Genomic DNA, 18,209 nt, shown 5'->3' on the forward strand with positions numbered 1-18,209 from the left:
TTTGAGGTCCCAGCCTGAGTGATGCCATGTTGGGCCTGTGGTTTTCTTTTTTACCAAGTAAACACGACTGTGGGAAACATACTGTCTTATTACTAGACATTTTGTGCTAAGAAATATTAGGCCAGTGATAATTTCAAAATACCCTTTACTCCAGCAAGTCTGCTTCCAAGAATGTTCCTAGCTGATCTGTAGGAATGCATGTGAAATAATTTATGTAGGAGGTTACTCAGTGCAGCATTGTTTGTAATGATAAATGGTGAGGTGTGATCTAGATGTCTGCCAGGGGGACCCAGATTAAATAAATGATGCATCTGTGAGGAGGAAAAAATCATTTCCTTCTATTCTCCTAAGTTCCCGCTGGGGCCCCTGTAGCAAAAGACATGAATAGGAAAAAAACATACAAATGTGTAAATTTTACACGATACTTGAGCCTTTATAAGGAAGTGATAACCAAAGGGTTAAACCTGAGTATTTATGCTAGATCTGGTGAAGTGGGAAATTGTGGGGAAATGTGATAAGAGGAGTATGAGCTAAGTGTGGTAAACTCCGGGAACAGCAAGACCTGTTCTTTCGGATTTCTTTTGGTGTCCCTCCATCTTCAATGATGAGGTTGCCCATCCCCCGCCCTAACCCCTATCAGGAATAGGGAGGGCACCTGTCATCTGAGGGTCTTAACACGTGCTTCAGGGGGAGGTCAGAAAGTCTTTCCTGCACCTGCTCTTTCTCACATACCTTGTGCTTCATGTTGTTAATAAGTTCAAGGTACCAAATTTGAGCCACCACACATATTTTACAGGCCCTGGACCTTATCAAGTCTACTGTATGGACAGTGGAATATGCAAACCTAAAGAAAATGGAGAAACTTTAACATATGAAAGAACTCCAAAATATATTGTTAAATGAGGAAAAAAGGGGAGGAGGGCATGAATTATGGGAGAGGGAGTATGTATGTGTATTTGTACAGACAAAGATCTATGGAAGGACACACAGGATCTAGTAATGGTGGATACCTTTGGAGGTAGAGGGGTGGTCATTAGGCAGGAAAGGGAGGAGGTGGGAGGGAATCTATACTTTTTTAAATTCTTTTTTGGTTTTTGAACCATATAACTATTAGCCTAAGTAAAGGTCAAACAGAATTATATTTAAAAATCTAAGAAAATTTTTCACTCTCTAACACACCTTATTGACATTATTAGTTACCACCATTTTGGATTAATGTACATTTGTAGAAGTTATTTGAGTTAAGTCTATTAGTTTAAGCTATTAAAGTGATCCAAAATTATTAGAAAAAAAACTCTTGGGTCATAAATAGTCAATAGAAGGTTCACAGGGTGAGAGAAACTGGCAGGGCCTGCGTCTGCTGATGCTTCTACCTTGTTTTTTATCTTTCAGATGGTTCCTTCATCACCTTCAGGCCAAGTTCGAGGTTATTATGTAGACTGGAAAATGTTGCGTGATGTGAAGAGACGAAAAATGGCTTATGAATATGCAGATGAGAGGCTGCGGATCAATTCACTCAGGAAGAATACCATTTTGCCAAAAGATCTTCAGGTGAGCTGATTGATGAGTCCCTGTCTACCCCAAGATCATTCTCAAATCAGAGCACCATTGATACTGTTGGGACTTAGTAACAATAAAATATCTGGAGAATATGATCAAAATCTCCTAGTCAACATAATTGAACACACTTGAAGTGATTTTGGTGAGTTTCAGCCTGAAGAGAACTATTCATTCCTAACTAGCCTTTTAACCGTTTCACTAGATGACACTTAAAAAGTATTGGTGTGGGGGGCACCTGGGTGGCTCAGTAGGTTAGGCCTCTTTGGCTCGGCTCAGGTCAAGATCTCGGTCCTGGGATCAGGCCCTGCGTCAGGCTCTTTGCTCTGCAGGGAGCCTGCTTCCCCCTCTCTCTGCCTGCCTCTCTGCCTGCTTGCGATCTCTCTATCAAATAAATAAAATCTTAAAAAAAAAAAAAGTACTGGTTCATGGTAGCCACACAAATTGAGCAATTATTTTGACCTAAGATCTCCCCCACTCCCTGACTTCTTCCCACTCTCTCAACTGTCAAAGCTTTGGGAGGCTCTGCTGACCCATGAGGCTGGCCACGTGCCTCGTAGGTGGCCTACATGGGTCCTCCCCCAGGGCAGTTCCGAGCCTGCCTCTCTGAACTCCTTTGCCCACTTCTCTGTGCTGAGGTGGCTTTCCATCTAGGTTTACTTTCTTGTACTCCTTAACTTGAGTAAGAGGATGTCAACCCTGTTTGACTTCTTGAAGCATAAGGTCCTGCACTTACCTGGTGACATAAAATACCTCCATTCAAGAGTCTTGTCTGGGTGCTTGGGTGGTTAAGTCCGTTAAGCAACGGACTCCTGATTTCAACCCAGGCCGTGATCTCCGGGTCCTGGGATCCAGCCCTGCATCTCTGGCCTCTGTACGTAGCAGAGAGTCTGCTTCAGGGTTCTCTTCCTCTCCCTTCTCCTCTCCTCATCTCCCTCCCTCCCTCTTGCTCTCTCTCTCCAATAAATGAATAAGTCTTTAAAGAAACAAAGCATAAGAGTCTTACCAAGGAGTATAACTCAAACTCGGGACTACTGAAACTGTCAAAAGCTCAGAGTGAGATTAAAAAAAAACTACTTAAAGAAGCTGGCTGAATAATATACAGGCCATTCATTACTACAGATTTTTTAAAACTTTGTCTAGATTAGCCATCAGCAGAAAACTGATTGCCCTGAACCACTCTGTTAGAGCCTTTACCATACAGCATTAGGCTACTTGCCTATATTTAGGGAGTAGTAGGAGGTGGCCCCTGAGAATCAGCTTAAGGTGTCACAGAGGAATTACTGAAGAAGACCCCCAGAAGAAATGGCTCTGGTATGAGACCCAGCAGTAGCTTTTCAAAGACACTGAGAGTTGTAGGAATTGATCCTGGCTCTGTGTTGCCTACCAAATAGCAAACAAATCAAACTTATGCCCCCAATTTAAGTGTTTTGGGGAACAAGGAGTGGTATATGTGTTTGTATATGGTAGGTACATGCGTACGTCAGTAACTTAGAGCTCTTCTAGGACAGCCTCCAGGGAACTTCACTTGCAGCCTCGTGATTTCTCCTCTCCAGTCATCTCTGCAGCGCTGTCTACTATTCACTGACTAGCTGTGTTGTTTATAATTCTCTAAGTATCTCATAGTGGGAGCACATGCATAAGCTTTTGGAGATTAGGAAATAATTCTTTTTTTAGATGTGTAACATACGTATTTTGATAATTCTCTTTGTTTAAGATTTTATTTATTTATTTGACAGATCACAAGTAGGCAGAGAGGCAGGCAGAGAGAGAGTTGGGGAAGCAGGCTACCTGCTGAGCAGTGAGCCCGATGTAGGGCTCAATCCCAGGACCCTGAGACACTTCACTGACTGAGCCATCCAGGTGTCCCATCTTTTTTTTTTTTTTTTTTTTAAGATTTTATTAATTTATTTGACAGACCATGAGAGAGAGAACACAAGCAGTGGGAGAGGGAGAAGCAGGCCTCCTGCAGAATAGGGAGCCCCATGTGGCGCTTGATCCCAGGACCCTGGGATCATGACCTGAGCCTAAGGCAGACACTTAACGACTGAGCTACCCAGGCACCCCCGTCCATCTTTTTTTGTTTTTTAATTAAGTATTTACAATACATTTACAATACATTGACTATATTCCTTATGCTGTACATTTCATCCCTGGGACTTATGCAGTCCATGACTGGAAGACTGTACTTTCCACTTCCTTTCACCCCTTTTGCCAGGGTATCTACCTAATTGCTTTCTGGCAGTCACCAGTTTTCTGTTCTTATGGCTCAGTTTCTGCTATAGTTGTTTATTTGTTCATTTGTTTTGTTTTTTAGATTTCACCTATATGTGAAATCATAGGGATTTGTCTTTCTCTGATTTATTTCACTTAGTATAATAACTTCTGAGTCCATCTGTGTTGTCACAAATGGCAGGATCTAATTTTTTAAGGCTGAATAATATTCCGTTGTATATACACATCGCATCTTCTTTATCCATTCATCTATCATTGCACATTTGGGTTGCTTCCATATCTTGATTACTATAAATAATGCTGTGCTAGAATAGGGGTGCATGTATTCTTTGGAATTAGTATTTTTGTTTACTTTGTGCAACTACCCACTTGAGGAATTACTGGATTTGTAGTATTTCTATTTTTCATTTTTTGAGGAAACTACTGTTTCCCTCAGTGGCTACACCAGTACACGTTCCCGTCAACAGTAGAGGAGGAGCCCATTTACTCTACATCCTTACCAACATTGGATTTTACCCACTCTGAAAGTTGTAAGCTGATAGACCTCATTGTGGTTTTGATTTTCATTTCCTTGATCTTGATGTTGAGCATCTTTTCATGTGTCTTTTGGCCATCTATATGTCTTCTTTGAAAAAATGTCTGTTTAAGTCCTCTCCCTATTTCTTAATTGGATTATTTGGTTTTTTGATATTGAGTTGTTGAAGTTCTTTTTTTGTTTTTTGGGGTTTTTTTTAAGATTTTATTTATTTACTTGACAGAGAGAGACACAGTGAGAGAGGGAACACAAGCAGGAGGAGTAGGAGAGGGAGAAGCAGGCTTTCCCACTAAGCAGGGAGCCTGATGTGAAGCTCAGTCCCAGGACTCTGGGATCATTCCCTAAGCCAAAGACAGAAGCTCAATGACTGAGCCACCCAGGCACCCCAAGTTGTTTAAGTTCTTTATGTACTTTGGATATTAACCCTTTATCAGATGTATTGTTGGTAGACATCTTTCCCCATTCAGTAGGTTGCCTTTTTGTTTTGACGATGGTTTCCTTCCATCTGCAAAAACTTTTTATTTTGCTGTAGTCCCGATAGTTTGTGTTTTTGTTTCCCTGGCCCGAGGAGATGTATCTAGAAAAATGTTGCTAGGCTGATATCCAAGATATTCTCTATGTTTTCTAGGAGTTAAATGGCTGCAGGTCTCACATTTAGGTCCTTAATCCATATTAAGTTTATTTTTCTGTATGGTATAAGTAAGTGGTCCAGTTTCATTCTTCTGCAGGTAGCTGTCCAGTTTTCCCAACACCATTTATTGGAAAGACTGTCTTTTCCTCATTGTACATTCATTCCTCTTTTGTCATAGATTAATTGACCATAAAAGCATGGATTTATTTCTGGGCTTCCTATTCCATTGACCTGTTTTGTCTCTTTTTCTGCCAGTACCATACTTCTGATTATTATAGCTTTGTGGTATATCTTGAAATCTGGGATTGGGATACCTCCAGCTTTGTTGTTTCTCAGGATTGCTTTGGCTATTCGGGGCTTTCTATAGTTCCAGACAAATTTTTGTTCTAATTCTTTGAGAAATGGTGTTGGTATTTTGATAGGGATTGCACTGAATCTATAAATTACTTGGGGTAATGCGGACATTTTAATAATAATAATTCTTCCAATCCATGACCATGCAGTATCTTTCCAGTTTTTGTATTGTCTTCAGTTTCTTTCATCAGTGTCTTAACAGTTTTCAGAGTATAGATTTTTCACCTCCTTGGTTAAATTTGGCAAACATACTAAAGGTAGTAGATTATTCACTTAAAGCCAATATGGAGGTTAAAACCTAAAAACTAAAGTAGAATAATCAATTTTATCTATGAAAATTTGTCTAAAGATACACAAAATAAGATATAAAATATGACATCATATACATAAAACATGGAGGGCAGGAATTTAGTGCTTTTAGTTCATACTTTAGCTACAGTCAATGTAATAAAGACTTAGACCCATAAGATGTTATATATAAGCCAGTAGTAACCACAAATGAAGTTAAAGTAGATACACAAAAAATAAAAAGTAATCCAAGCATAACACTAAATAAAATGTCAAACTCCAAGGGAAGAGAGCAAGAGAAGGAAAAAAAACAGACAAACACGATAAGGACACAATGAACAAACTGATAGTAAGTGCATATCTATCAGTAATCATTTAAATATGAAGGACTAAATGCTCTAATCAAAAGACATAGTGTAACTGAATGGATAAAAAGAAAGATCCAGCTACATGCTGCCAGGACACTCATCTTCAAGACCTAAAGATAGATACAAACTGAAAGTATGGGATAGAAAAACATATTGCATGCAAATAAAAATGAAAACCAAAAAAAACAGGCTAGCAATACCTTAGGCATGTTTTCTGCACTCTGGGGATGGCAGAGGAAGAGGTAAACCAAGGTTTCATTTTGGAGATAGAAAGCATATCTGACTCAGCTGTGATTTTACCTAGCACTCCACAGGCCTGTGCCAGTCCACCGTCTCCCCATATAAGCAGTTCAGGAAGACAAGCTGTGAGTGCAACACTTAGAAAATGATTAAGGAAAGCTAGATCTTCATTTAATTCCTGTTGCAGTGTGGTAAGACGTCTTAAGTAAAGAATGAAGAAAATGATCAGATTTTTCAGAGATACCAGCATCTTCAACGGAAAGAAACTGGTATTTCAAAAAAATTTTAAACACACAGTGAATTTGAAGAAAGTACATACTTGAAAAATACCTTCAAGAATGTCTGTGCAGGGGCACCTGGGCAGCTCAGTTGATAAGAGCGTGCTGCTCTTGATCTCTCAGGGTTGTAAGTTTGAGCCCCATGTCAAGTTTTAGAAATTACTTAAAAAGAAATCTTAAAAAAAAAAATCTGTGCATGTGAATCTAAATCACTTGGTACTAAGGCCTTCAGTGATCTACAGAGTGACTTTGTAAAAGAAGATCTTCCCAAACAAAGATTAAGAAAAAGCAAAAAAAGAGATTGAGGAGAAAAAAACACCTTTGGGGGCTAAAACTGGTCAAAATGTACAGATCAAAGACTGACCTGTCTCAGGCCACAATTTCTTTATGAGTTGTATCAGCTATGGCTGAGAAGAAACCCAGCCTTACTCAGTCGGTAGACCACTGTGGGTTAGATGATAAATTGTTATTCTATAGTAGAAACGAAGACTTTATGGGTATTTAATTCATAATTTTTTTCTCCAATGTTTCTGGGGATGATGACTCAAAAGATAATATATTTTAAAAGGAAGGTAGAGACCATTAGGGTTTAGAGAGAGAGATCTTGAACATCACTTTAGGGCACTCTGTTATATAGCTATAAAATAAAATGAAAATTTAGTATTTTGGATAAATTTGGCAAAGAAAATTGGGCATTTTTTTTAAAATGTGAAAAGAAACTTCGATCACGCTTTAAAAAATAATTTGAGCATTTCTGAAAGTCAGGCTTTTGTTTTAAGTTTGTATTTATTTAAGTAATCTTTATACCCAGTGTGGGACTCAAACTCATGACCTCGATATCCAGAGTTGTATGCTCCACTCACTGAGCCAGCCAGGTGCCCCTGGAAGTCAGTTATAATAGATTGTTTTGTTTATTATGGTTTAAAAAAAAAAAAAAGCTTTATTTTAAATATTAAAAAATAGTGGTAAATGGGATGCCTGGGTGGCTCAGTTGGTTGGACGACTGCCTTCGGCTCAGGTCATGATCCCGGAATCGCGGATCGAATCCCACATCGGGCTCCCAGCTCCATGGGGAGTCTGCTTCTCCCTCTGACCTTCTCCTCACTCATGCTCTCTCTCACTATCTCTCTCTCTCAAATAAATAAATAAAATCTTTAAAAAAAAAAATTAAAAAAAAAAATAGTGGTAAATGTCTAAACCTAAAGTGGTCTAAATTTGGCCTCCTGTTTCCTTAGTTTATGAACCTTGTTTTGTAAGGTAGCAAGAAACAAGGGCATTAGATGATGATAAAGGAATTAGTCCACCCAGAGGATATATTAATTGAGACTATCTCTGTACCCAACATAGGACCACCTAAATACATAAAGCAAATAGTAATAGATATAAAGGGAGAGACTGGCAGTAAAACTAAATGGTAGGGAGCTTTAATACCCAATTTACCTCAGTGGGTGGACCATCCAGAAAGAAAATAAGGAAGCCATGGTTCTGAATGACACATTAGACCAGACAGACCTAGCATATATATTAAACATGCTATCCAAAAACAGCAGAATACACATTCCTTTCAAGTACACAGGGAACATCTCTAGGATAGATCACATGTAAGGTCATAAAACGAGTCTCAATAAATATAAGAGGACTGAAATCATATTAAACATCTTTTCTGACCATAGCAGTATGAAACTAGAAATCAGTTACAAGAACAAAACACAAACACTTGAGGAATAAACATGACATTAAACAATGAATGAATCCGGAAAAAATCAGAGAAAATTAAAAAATACATGGAGACAAATGAAAACGAGCACAGTAAAGTTCAAAATCTTTAGGACACAGCAAAGGCATTTCCAAGAGGGAAGTTTAGAGTCATACAGGCCTACCCCAAGAAACAAGAAAAATCTCAAACAACCTAACCTAACACTTAAAGGAGCTAGAAAAAGGACAAAATCTCAAAGCTAGTAGATGGAAGGAAATAATGAAGATCAGAACAGAAATAAATGAAGTAGACATGGGGAAAAAAAATAGAAAAGATCAGTGATGAAGCTGAGTTCTTTGGAAAGATGAATAAAATTGACAAGCATTTAGCCAGACTTATCAAGAAAAAGTAAGGAATGAAATAAAAAAATGAAAGAGGAAATAACTGATATTACAGAAATAACAACGGATTACAAGAGAATATTTGAAAATTATATGCCAGCAAATTGGACAACCTAGAAAAAATAGGATGAATTCCTAGAACCTGCAATTCCCCACAGCAAATCAGGAAGAGAGAAAATTTGAACAGACCGAGTACTAGTAATGAAATTGAGCTGGTAATCAAAAAACTCCCAACAACACAATTCCAGGACCAGATGCCTTCACAGATACAGTCTATAAAACATTTAAAGAAGAATTAATATCTGTTCTTCTCAAACTATTCCAGTAAATAAAAGAGGAAGGGAAACTTCCAAAACTTCATTCTACATGGCCCCTGTTACCTGGTACAAAAACCAGACAGAAACACTGCAAAAAAAGAAAACCACAGGCCAAAATCTCTGATGAACATGGGGGGAAAAAATAAATAAATAAAAAGTAAGTTACTAAAAAAAATTAGCAAAGCAATGTCAGCAGTACATTAGAGGTTCATGTATCACAGTAAAAGGGATTTATTTCAGAGATGTGTGGTTCACTTGTGGCAAATGAATCAACATGATATTCAGACTAACCGGAAAGGGTAAGAACCATATGATCATCTCAGTAGATGCATTTGACAAAATACAACAGCCATTCATGATAAAACTCAACAAAGTGGATTTAGAGAGAACATACCTCAACATATGAAAAATCTACAGCTAGTGTCCTACTTGGTGGTGAAAAATTGAAAGCTTTTCCACCAAGTTTGGAAACAAGACTAGGCTGTCCACTTTCACTGCTTTTATTCGACATAGTACTGGAACTCTGAACTGCAGCAGTCACACAAGGAAAAAAAAGAAAAGTCCTCAAAATTGGTAAAAAAAGTAAAACTGTTCACTGTTCATAGGTGACTTGATACTATATAGAGAAAACCCGTGAGCACCTGGATGGCTCCAGGTTAAGCATAGAACTCTTGGTTTCAGCTCTAGTCATGATCTCAGGGTCATGAGATCGAGCCCGGTGTTGGTTTCTGTGCTAAGCCCAGGGTCTGCTTGAGAGAGTATCACAGTATCTTTCCTCCATCTCCTCTCTCCTTGAGAGAGTCCCTTTCTTCCTCTCCCCACCCCTCCTTCCTCCACTTACATGCGGTACATGTTCTCGCTCTCTCTCTAAAATAATAAATGATAAAATAATAATAAAATCTGTAAAAGAGGAAAACCCAAATGACTCCACCAAGGAACTGTTAACTGATAAATGATTTTAATAAAGATGCAAGATAAAAATATGGCATTCCTCTATAATAATGAAGTAGCAAAAAGAGAAATTAAGAAAACAATCCCATTTAGAGTTACACCAAAAAAAAATAAAGTACAGAGAAAATATTCTTTGAAACTTAATAGTTTGTGTTAAGTTAGTGGCTTTTGTATGCATTTTCTTGTTTAATTTATGCACTTTTCATATGTTAGAGTAATTACTGTGATTTCTCAGTCTAGCACAGGGTCAGTCATAATTGTCATATTTAAGTGAATATAATCACACACTAGTATGTACATAAACAAGAATAAAATCATTAACGCAGGCTTCTGTAGTAGTAATCTCTCTTTCCTCCATCTCAACCACTTTTCCCCTTACCAGATTCATTCTCTCTATTGCAAACAATCTTTTAAAAATGTAAATCTCATCCATTCTCTCATCTTTGCTTCTCCAGCAGTCAGAATCTTTACCATAGGTGTCAGGGCTCTGTTACCCTTCTCCAGCCTCCTCTTAAACCCATTTCCTCTTCTTGATCTGCATCCCAGAGGTTTCATGACTCAAAAATCATAAGAAAAATAATCTAGCTTTGTATCTTAAGGAACTAGAAAAAGAAGAGTAAACTAAGCCCAGGTTAGCAAAAGAAAGGGAGTAACAGGGCACCTGGCTTTCTCAGTCGGTAGAATGTGCAGCTCTTGATCTCCAGGTCATGAACTCAAGCCTCACATTGGGTGTAGAGTTTACTGTTTTAAAAAAAAAGAAGAACAGGGGCGCCTGGGTGGCTCAGTGGGTTAAAGCCTCTGCCTTCAGCCCAGGTCATGATCCCAAGGTCCTGGGATCGAGCCCCGCATCGGGCTCTCTGCTCAGTGCAGAGCCTGCTTCTCTCTCTCTCTCTCTCTCTCTCTGCCTGCCTCTCTGCCTACTTGTGTTCTCTGTCAAATAAATAAATAAAATCTTTTTTAAAAAAATAAATAAAAATTTAAAAAGAAGAAGAAAAAGAAATAAAAAGATTAAAGCAGAAGTAAATGAAATAGAAACCAGAAAACACTATGGATCAATGAAACTAAGAGCTGATGTTTTGAAAAGGTAAAATCGACAAATCTTTAGCTAAACTGAGTTAAAAAGAGCAAGAACTCAAAATCAGAAATGAAAAAGGAAACATTACAACTGATATTACAGAAATACAAAGTATCGTAAGAAACTGATATGAACCAGGGCATGAACCAGGGCGCCTGGGTGGCTCAGTTGGTTGAGCATCTGCCTTTAGTTCAGGTCATGATCCCGGGTCTGTGATTGAGCCCTGCATCGGGCTCCCTGGTAAGCAGGGAGTGTGCTTTTCCCTCTCCCTCTGCCACTGCCCCTGCTAGTACTCTTTTGCTCTCTGTCAAATAAATAAATAAAATCTTTAAAAAAAAAAAAAAAAGAAAGAAAGAAACTTTCCTTTGAAAGTTTGAGCAATTATATGCCAACAAATTGGATAACCTAGAAGAAACAGATAAATTCTTAGAAATATACCTCCTAATAAGACTAAATGGAGAAGAAATAGAAAATCTGAACTGACCAATAATAATAACACTATTGAATTAGTAATCAGAAACATTTCAAAAAAGCCCAGTGCCATGTGGCTTCCTGAGCAAATTCTATCAAACATTTAAAGGTGAATTAATACCAGGGTGCCTGGGTGGCACAATTGAGTAAGTGCCTGAATCTTATTTCCAGCTTGGGTCATGATTTCAGAGTTGTGAGATCAACTCCTGCCTCAGGCTCCTCATTGGGTGTGGAGCCTGCTTGGGATTCTCCCCTTCTCCTTCTGCCCCTCCCCCTTCTCCTAAAATTAAAAAAAAATAAAAAGGTGGATTTAATACCAATATTTCTCAAACTCTTCCCAAAACTTGAAGTCAAGGGACCACTTCCAAATTTATTTTATCAAGCCAGCATAACCCGGTTACCAAACCCAGATAAGAACACTATAAGGAAAAAAACTACAGGGGTGCCTAGGTGGCTCATTTGGTTAAGCTTTTGTGGATAAACAAGTTTAAAAAAAAAAAAGGTAAAACTGTCTTTGTTTGCAGATGTGATCTTTTATAAGGAAAAACCTAAAGATTGCACCAAATACTGCTAGAACTGATAAATGAATTCAGTAAAGTGGAAGGATATGAAAATCAGTTGTGTTTGTGTAGACTAAAAAGCAAAATATCTGAAAAAGAAATAACACAATCATATGTACAATAGCATCAAAATCAGTAGAATACGTAGGAATAAACTTCAGGAAGGGAGAGATCTGTATGCTGAAAACTATAAGGTATTGATGAGAGAAATTGAAGAAGACATAAAGGAAAAGATATGCTGTATTCATGGATCAGAAGAATTAATATTGTTAAAAAGTCCATACTTGGGGCAGTTGGGTAGTTTTCGGTTTAGTGTCTGACTTGATTTCAGCTCAGGTCATGAATAGGAGATCGAGCCCCATGTCGGTCTCCTTGCTCTGTGGGGAGTCTCTTTGGCCTTCTCTCTTGCCATCTCCCTCTACCCCTCTGCCCCTCAAATAAATAAGCCTTGACAAGAAAAGGAAATGTCCATACTACACAAAGTCATCTATAGGCTTTTTGTAATCCCTATCAAAATTTCAAAGGCATTTTTCACAAAAGTAAAAAAAAAAAAAAGAAATCCTAAAATTCATAGGAATCACAGAAGAACCCTGAATAACCAAAGCAGTCCTGAGAAAGAACAAAACTGGAGGCAACACACTTCCTAATTTAAATTGTTATAGGGGCTCCTGGCTGGCCCAGTCAGTGGAGCTTGCAGTCTCACAACTCAGGGTTGTGAGTTCCAAGCCCCACACTGGGTGTTGAGATTACTTAAAAATAAAATCTTAAACCACTTTATTACAAAGTTGTAATATTCAAGATAGTATGATACTGTGTAAAAAACAGACACCTAGAACAATGGAAGAGAACCAAGAGCCCAGGAATAAACCTACTCATATGGGTTCAAAAAATATTCAACAAGGCAACCCAAACTACTCAGTGGAGAGAAAATAGCTGCTTTAATAAATGGTGTTGGGGCCACTGGATGTTCACATGCAAAAGAATGGAATTGAACTCCTATCTTACACCACTCACAATAATTCACTCAAAATGTGTGAAAACTTAAAAGGAAAACCTGAAACTAAATCTTCTACAAGAAAACACAAGAGAAAAGCTCCTTGACATTAATCTTGGCGGTGATTGTTAAGATAGGACACCAAAAGCACAAGCAAACAAAAGCAAAAATGAGTGGGACTACATAAAAGTAAATGCTTCTGCACGGCAAAGGACTTGATAAAGAGTTAATATCCAAAATATATAAGGAACTCCTATAGTTCAATAGCAAAAAAAAAAAGTAAGTTGAAAAATGAACAGAGAATCTGAGTAGACATTTTTCCAAAGACCTAAAAACGTCTGCTACAGGAACATGAAAAGATGCTCAGTATCACTTATGATCAGGGAAATGCAAATCAAAACCACAGTGCAATATCACCTCCTACCTGTTGGAATGACATTACCAAAAAGACAACGGATAAGTTTTGGTGAGGATGTGAAGAGAACCCTTCTGCCCTGTTGGTGGGAATGTAAATTGGTGCATTAATTATTGAAAACTGTATGAAGTTTCCTCAGATAGTTAAAAATAGAACTACCGTATGGCCCAGCAGTTCTATTTCTGAGTGTCTGAAGAAAATGAAACTAGTGATTCAGGAAGATATCTGCACCTCCATGTTCACAGCAGCATTGTTTACAACAGCCAAGATAATGGAAGCAGCCTAAGTGTCAACGTTTTTCTAGTGATGTCTCCTCAGGCAAGGGAAACAAAAGCACAGATAAACTATTGGGACTAACACCCCCAATAAAAGCTTTTGCACGTCTAAGGAAACCATCAACAAAGTAAAAAGACATCCTACTGAAGAAGATATTTGCAAATGATAAGAGGTTAGTAGGCAAGATATATAAAGGACTTCTACAACTCAACACCAAGAACAAATAATCCAATTTAAAAATAGAGGGGGAAAAAAAGAGATTTGGCAGAGGACCTGAATAGACATTTTTCCAAAGAAGACTTCCAGATGGCCAACAGACACATGAAAAGATTCTCCACATCACTCATCATCCGGGAAATGCGAGCCAAAACTCCAAGGCGATTTGACCTCACACCCGTCTGAATGGTTAGAAGTAAAAAGAAATAACACGTATGAGCAAGGATGTGGATTAAAGGGAAACTTCATGTGTGTTGGTGGGGATATAAATTGGTCTAGGTACTGTGGAAGACAGTATGGAGGCTTCTCAAGTAAGTAAACATAGAACTATCGTATGATTCAATAATTCCGCTACTGGGTATTTACCTGAGAACAAACCACTAATTCAAAGAAACATGCACCCCAGTCTATACCGCAGCAGCATTTACAATAGCCAAGATACGGAAGCAACACAAGTGTCCATCAGTAGGAAAATAGATGGAGAAGATGGGAGAGTAGGTGTGAGCATATGCACAAGCAATGAGTATTTTTCAGTCATAGAAAGTGAGATCTTGCCATTTGCAGCAACATGGTTGGATCTAGAAAGTATTATAAGTGAAATAAGAGAAAAATGCCATAAGATTTCACATTCATGTGGAATCTTAAAAAACAAAACAAATACAGAAACAGACCCATAAATAGAAGAAACTGATGGTTGCCAGGATTGGAGAGGAGAGATGAGCATAAGCAGTGAAGGGGAATGGGAGGTACAGGCTTCCCTTAAGGAATGAATAAGTCATAGGGATGAAGGGTGAGGTGCAGGGATTATAGTCCGTGGTATTGTGACAGAGTTGTGTGGTGACAGGTGGTAGGTACACATGTGGAAGCACAGCATAATGTATAGACTTGTCAAGTCACTGCTGTAGACCTGAAATTAATGTAACCATATTTCAGCTGTACTTCAATAGAAAAAAGATTTTAAAAAAGTTATGTAGCTGCCCTATTCATAATAGCTGAAAACTGAGAACTGCCCAGATGCCCATCAGCTATAGAGTGGGTAAATGAATTAACGCTCTATCACCACCAGTGGGAACAAACGGATTAGGGCACACGCAGCCGTACGGAGGGGTCTCAAGTGTGTTACTGAATGAAAGAAACCAAAGAGAAATGAATAAAAAAGAATGGCATGATTAGATTTATATAAAACCTAAAGAAGGAGAACCCATCGGTGGCGTTTAGTAACCAGGAGAGCTGCTGACTAACAGTGCCTGTGTTCAGTGTCTACTACGAGCCACAGGACGGGGCTGGGGTGTTGACGATGTGTGTTTGCATTCCGGTTGCTTATTACAGAGCTGTTCTGTTAAAAGTGAGGGAGCTTCCCACATAACAGTTTATGGATTCTTGCATATCTGGGTTAAATTTCTTTTTTTTTTTTTACAGACTTTATTTATTTGACAGAGATCACAAGTAGGCAGAGAGGCAGGCAGAGAGAGAGAGGAGGAAGCAGGCTCCCTGATGAGCAGAGAGCCAGATGCAAGCCTCGATCCCAGGACTCTGGGATCGTGACCTGAGCCGAAGCCAGAGGCTTTAAACCACTGAGCCACCCAGGTGCCCCTCTGGGTTAAACTTCTATAAATTTTTTAAAAATTATGTTGGGAGCATGCCAGACATTTCTGTCACTTGTCTATTTGTGTGTACCCAGATGTTAAGGTTCACGACTGTGTCTAAGGTTTTTTGGGGAAACTGAGTGCATTAGTGGCTCTAGCCCTGTGTTCCCTTATTCTGAGCGTTGACTGAAGCATATAGAATAACTGTGCACATGTGATCGGTGTAATAATATTGTGACTTCCCTTAGGACGTGGCCGATGGAGAAATTGCTGCCCTTCCCCGGGATAGCTGTCCTGTTAGAATCCGAAATCGGTGTGTGATGACGTCCCGTCCACGTGGCGTAAAGCGGCGCTGGAGGCTTAGTCGTATTGTCTTCCGTCACTTAGCAGACCACGGGCAGCTGTCGGGGGTCCAGCGAGCAATATGGTGACCCGCTCCAGAACCCACTGAGCAGGGAACCCAGTTCTGGCAAGAGGAGGCTTCTCTAGTAGATGAAAACCTAGTTTTATAGGGGTCCAGGATGGGAGTCTAGTCTACCTGATGCTGCCTATGGTTAAAGTACTTTTTAATTTTAAATGAAGAAATTTGGTGGATGTTTCATTTTGTCAGAATTCTGGCTATCTGCGGATTCTCTCTTCTCTTGGACTTAAAAATTAACCATACTGTTTCTATGCATAGAGAGTACAAGGAGTAGAGTAATAAAAAATAGTCTGTGAAAATATTTTCTGTATGCCTGCCTTTTCCTTCACACTTAATCTTTTAGCAACACATGAGGGTTCTTGTATTTTTTAGGGGCATTATTTCCTAAAGCAGAATTATCTCGTAGTTAATGCAGCTCATGGACAAGTAGCTCATCGGGCAGTTTGTCAGATGGGCCGGCTTCCCCGAGCTGCACAGCACATTGTACCACTAGCTCGTTGTTACGGAAACGATGTGTTAGAAGGTGCAGCTGGTGTTCTTGGTTATCTAACTCGGCCTCTGCTTCTCTGCGTTGATGGCTGGAAAGAGGCAGAAACACTCAGTGTTTTCTTGTTCCATCTTCAGCGGCCTTTGGAACAAAAGGTCTCTTAAAGCCTCCAAAGATGTATCCAAGCAGGAAAGTTTTGTTGGAATAGTATATATTTTATTTCTGGTTTATCTCTAACAAATGAATAAAGGTCGCAAAAGATTGTTTAGTAACTCCACAGTGATCAGCCCAGTGGTAAAAATGCCCAGGGTGTGAGTATGGAAGCACCCCCTTAACATCTGGAATGTGTTCCTGGAGCTGAAATCTGGACTTCTATCAGGAGGCAAGGGATGAGGGTTTGCAGAGGGATCCGGGGGATGGAGGCACGGAGGCATCAAAGAGCGTGACTGCAGCCCCTCTGTCGTATGAGAAACATGAAACACAAGACAAAGGCCGTATCCTGGAAGATACATTATGTGAAGGTAAGACTTCATTGAAATGCCAGCGATTAGGGGCGCGTGGGTGGCTCAGTGGGTTAAGCCTCTGCCTTCAGCTCAGTTCATGATCCCAGGGTCCTGGGATCGACCCACATCCGGCTCTCTGCTCAGCAGGAGTCTGCTTACCCCTCTTTCTGCTTGCCTGTCAACTTGTGATCTCCCTATCTGTCAAACAAATAAAATCTTTAAAAAAAAAAAGTCCATGATTGGAGAGTTTTAAGCAGAGGAATGATCTCATCAGTCGCTTTCCAGATAACTGACAATGGCGTGGTAGATCTGGGCCACGAGCAGAAAAGCTCCTGGCAAGATAACCAGTTGGGAGGATGTTGCAGTCGTTCTGCAAAGCCAGGGCGTGAACAAAGGTAGTTGAGGCAGGCACAGGATAGGTTGTAAAAAGTCTTACATAGAAAATTGGGCAAGACTGAGAGGCTTGACTAGATTCAGGTTTAGATTTTTAGGTGTGGATTTTCCCGTGTGCTGTGTACTTTGCCATGCCATCAGAAGGCAGCTTTCTGGTGTCCTCCCACTGCTGGGTCCTGAATTCTGTTAACTTGATGAAGGATATTTGGTATTTCTTCATTTTCTGGCATAAGATAATACAGGCTTACCTTGTATATTTTCTGCCTCACATTTTTTCAAGGGTCCCTGGTCCTTTTAGTATGAAATGTTTAGAGACCACATCTGAGCACTAAGAATGCTGCTGTTTGCTACTTAATTCTGAATTGTCATTGCCTTTAGGCCCTTTTGGGGGATGTTGCTAAGAAATATGCATTTAAAAAAAATAATGTAAGTTTGTATCGATTCTGTTATTTGTTAAGGTATAAACTCTTAATGACTCGAGTTATTCATTACCTTTATAATACATAAAAATTGCTTCAGCATACACTGATTTTACTCCTAAGTGATCAGTGTGTTAAGACTCCTGTGGGTTTCTCTTTGAACTCCCATTGCATTAGCAATGGAGAGTCAAAATACTGTGTTCTAAATCACTTGCAAGTATCAAGTTTGTTGCAACTTGGTTAGGTTTGTTTTCAAATGTTAGGATTACTTTTTATTTAGCTTTTAAATTATTAAATTTTAGATGGTTCTGAAGTCAAAATTGCAGACAAAAATACACTCCCAAGTATGGTTTCCATCCGATCTCATCCTTTTCCCTACTGGTAACCATTATTAGTTTTGGGTTACTCTTCTAGTTGCTTTCTGAAATAATATGTATATATGTCTGTGTATTCACCTGTCTCACCCTTTTGGACATTAAGGGAAGTATACCATAAACAATTTTCTGCACTTTGTTTTTTCCTGGATCTTGATCATTCTGTAT

At 39.1% G+C, this 18,209-nt stretch overlaps 1 protein-coding gene across 1 annotated transcript in view; it reads left to right on the forward strand.

The window, feature by feature from the left end:
* Positions 1-16,166, forward strand: part of MRPS14 (mitochondrial ribosomal protein S14) — a 28,334-nt gene extending 12,168 nt beyond the window's left edge. The window contains exons 2-3 of the mRNA XM_059146081.1: positions 1,393-1,551; positions 15,693-16,166. Of these exons, the coding sequence (XP_059002064.1) occupies positions 1,393-1,551; positions 15,693-15,875 (342 nt within the window). The 3' untranslated portion in view covers positions 15,876-16,166. The remainder of the gene's footprint in view (positions 1-1,392; positions 1,552-15,692) is intronic.
* The last annotated feature ends 2,043 nt before the right edge of the window (positions 16,167-18,209 follow it).

The sequence above is a fragment of the Mustela lutreola genome, chromosome 14 (genome assembly GCF_030435805.1).
Source record: "Mustela lutreola isolate mMusLut2 chromosome 14, mMusLut2.pri, whole genome shotgun sequence".
Classification (NCBI taxonomy): domain Eukaryota; kingdom Metazoa; phylum Chordata; class Mammalia; order Carnivora; family Mustelidae; genus Mustela; species Mustela lutreola.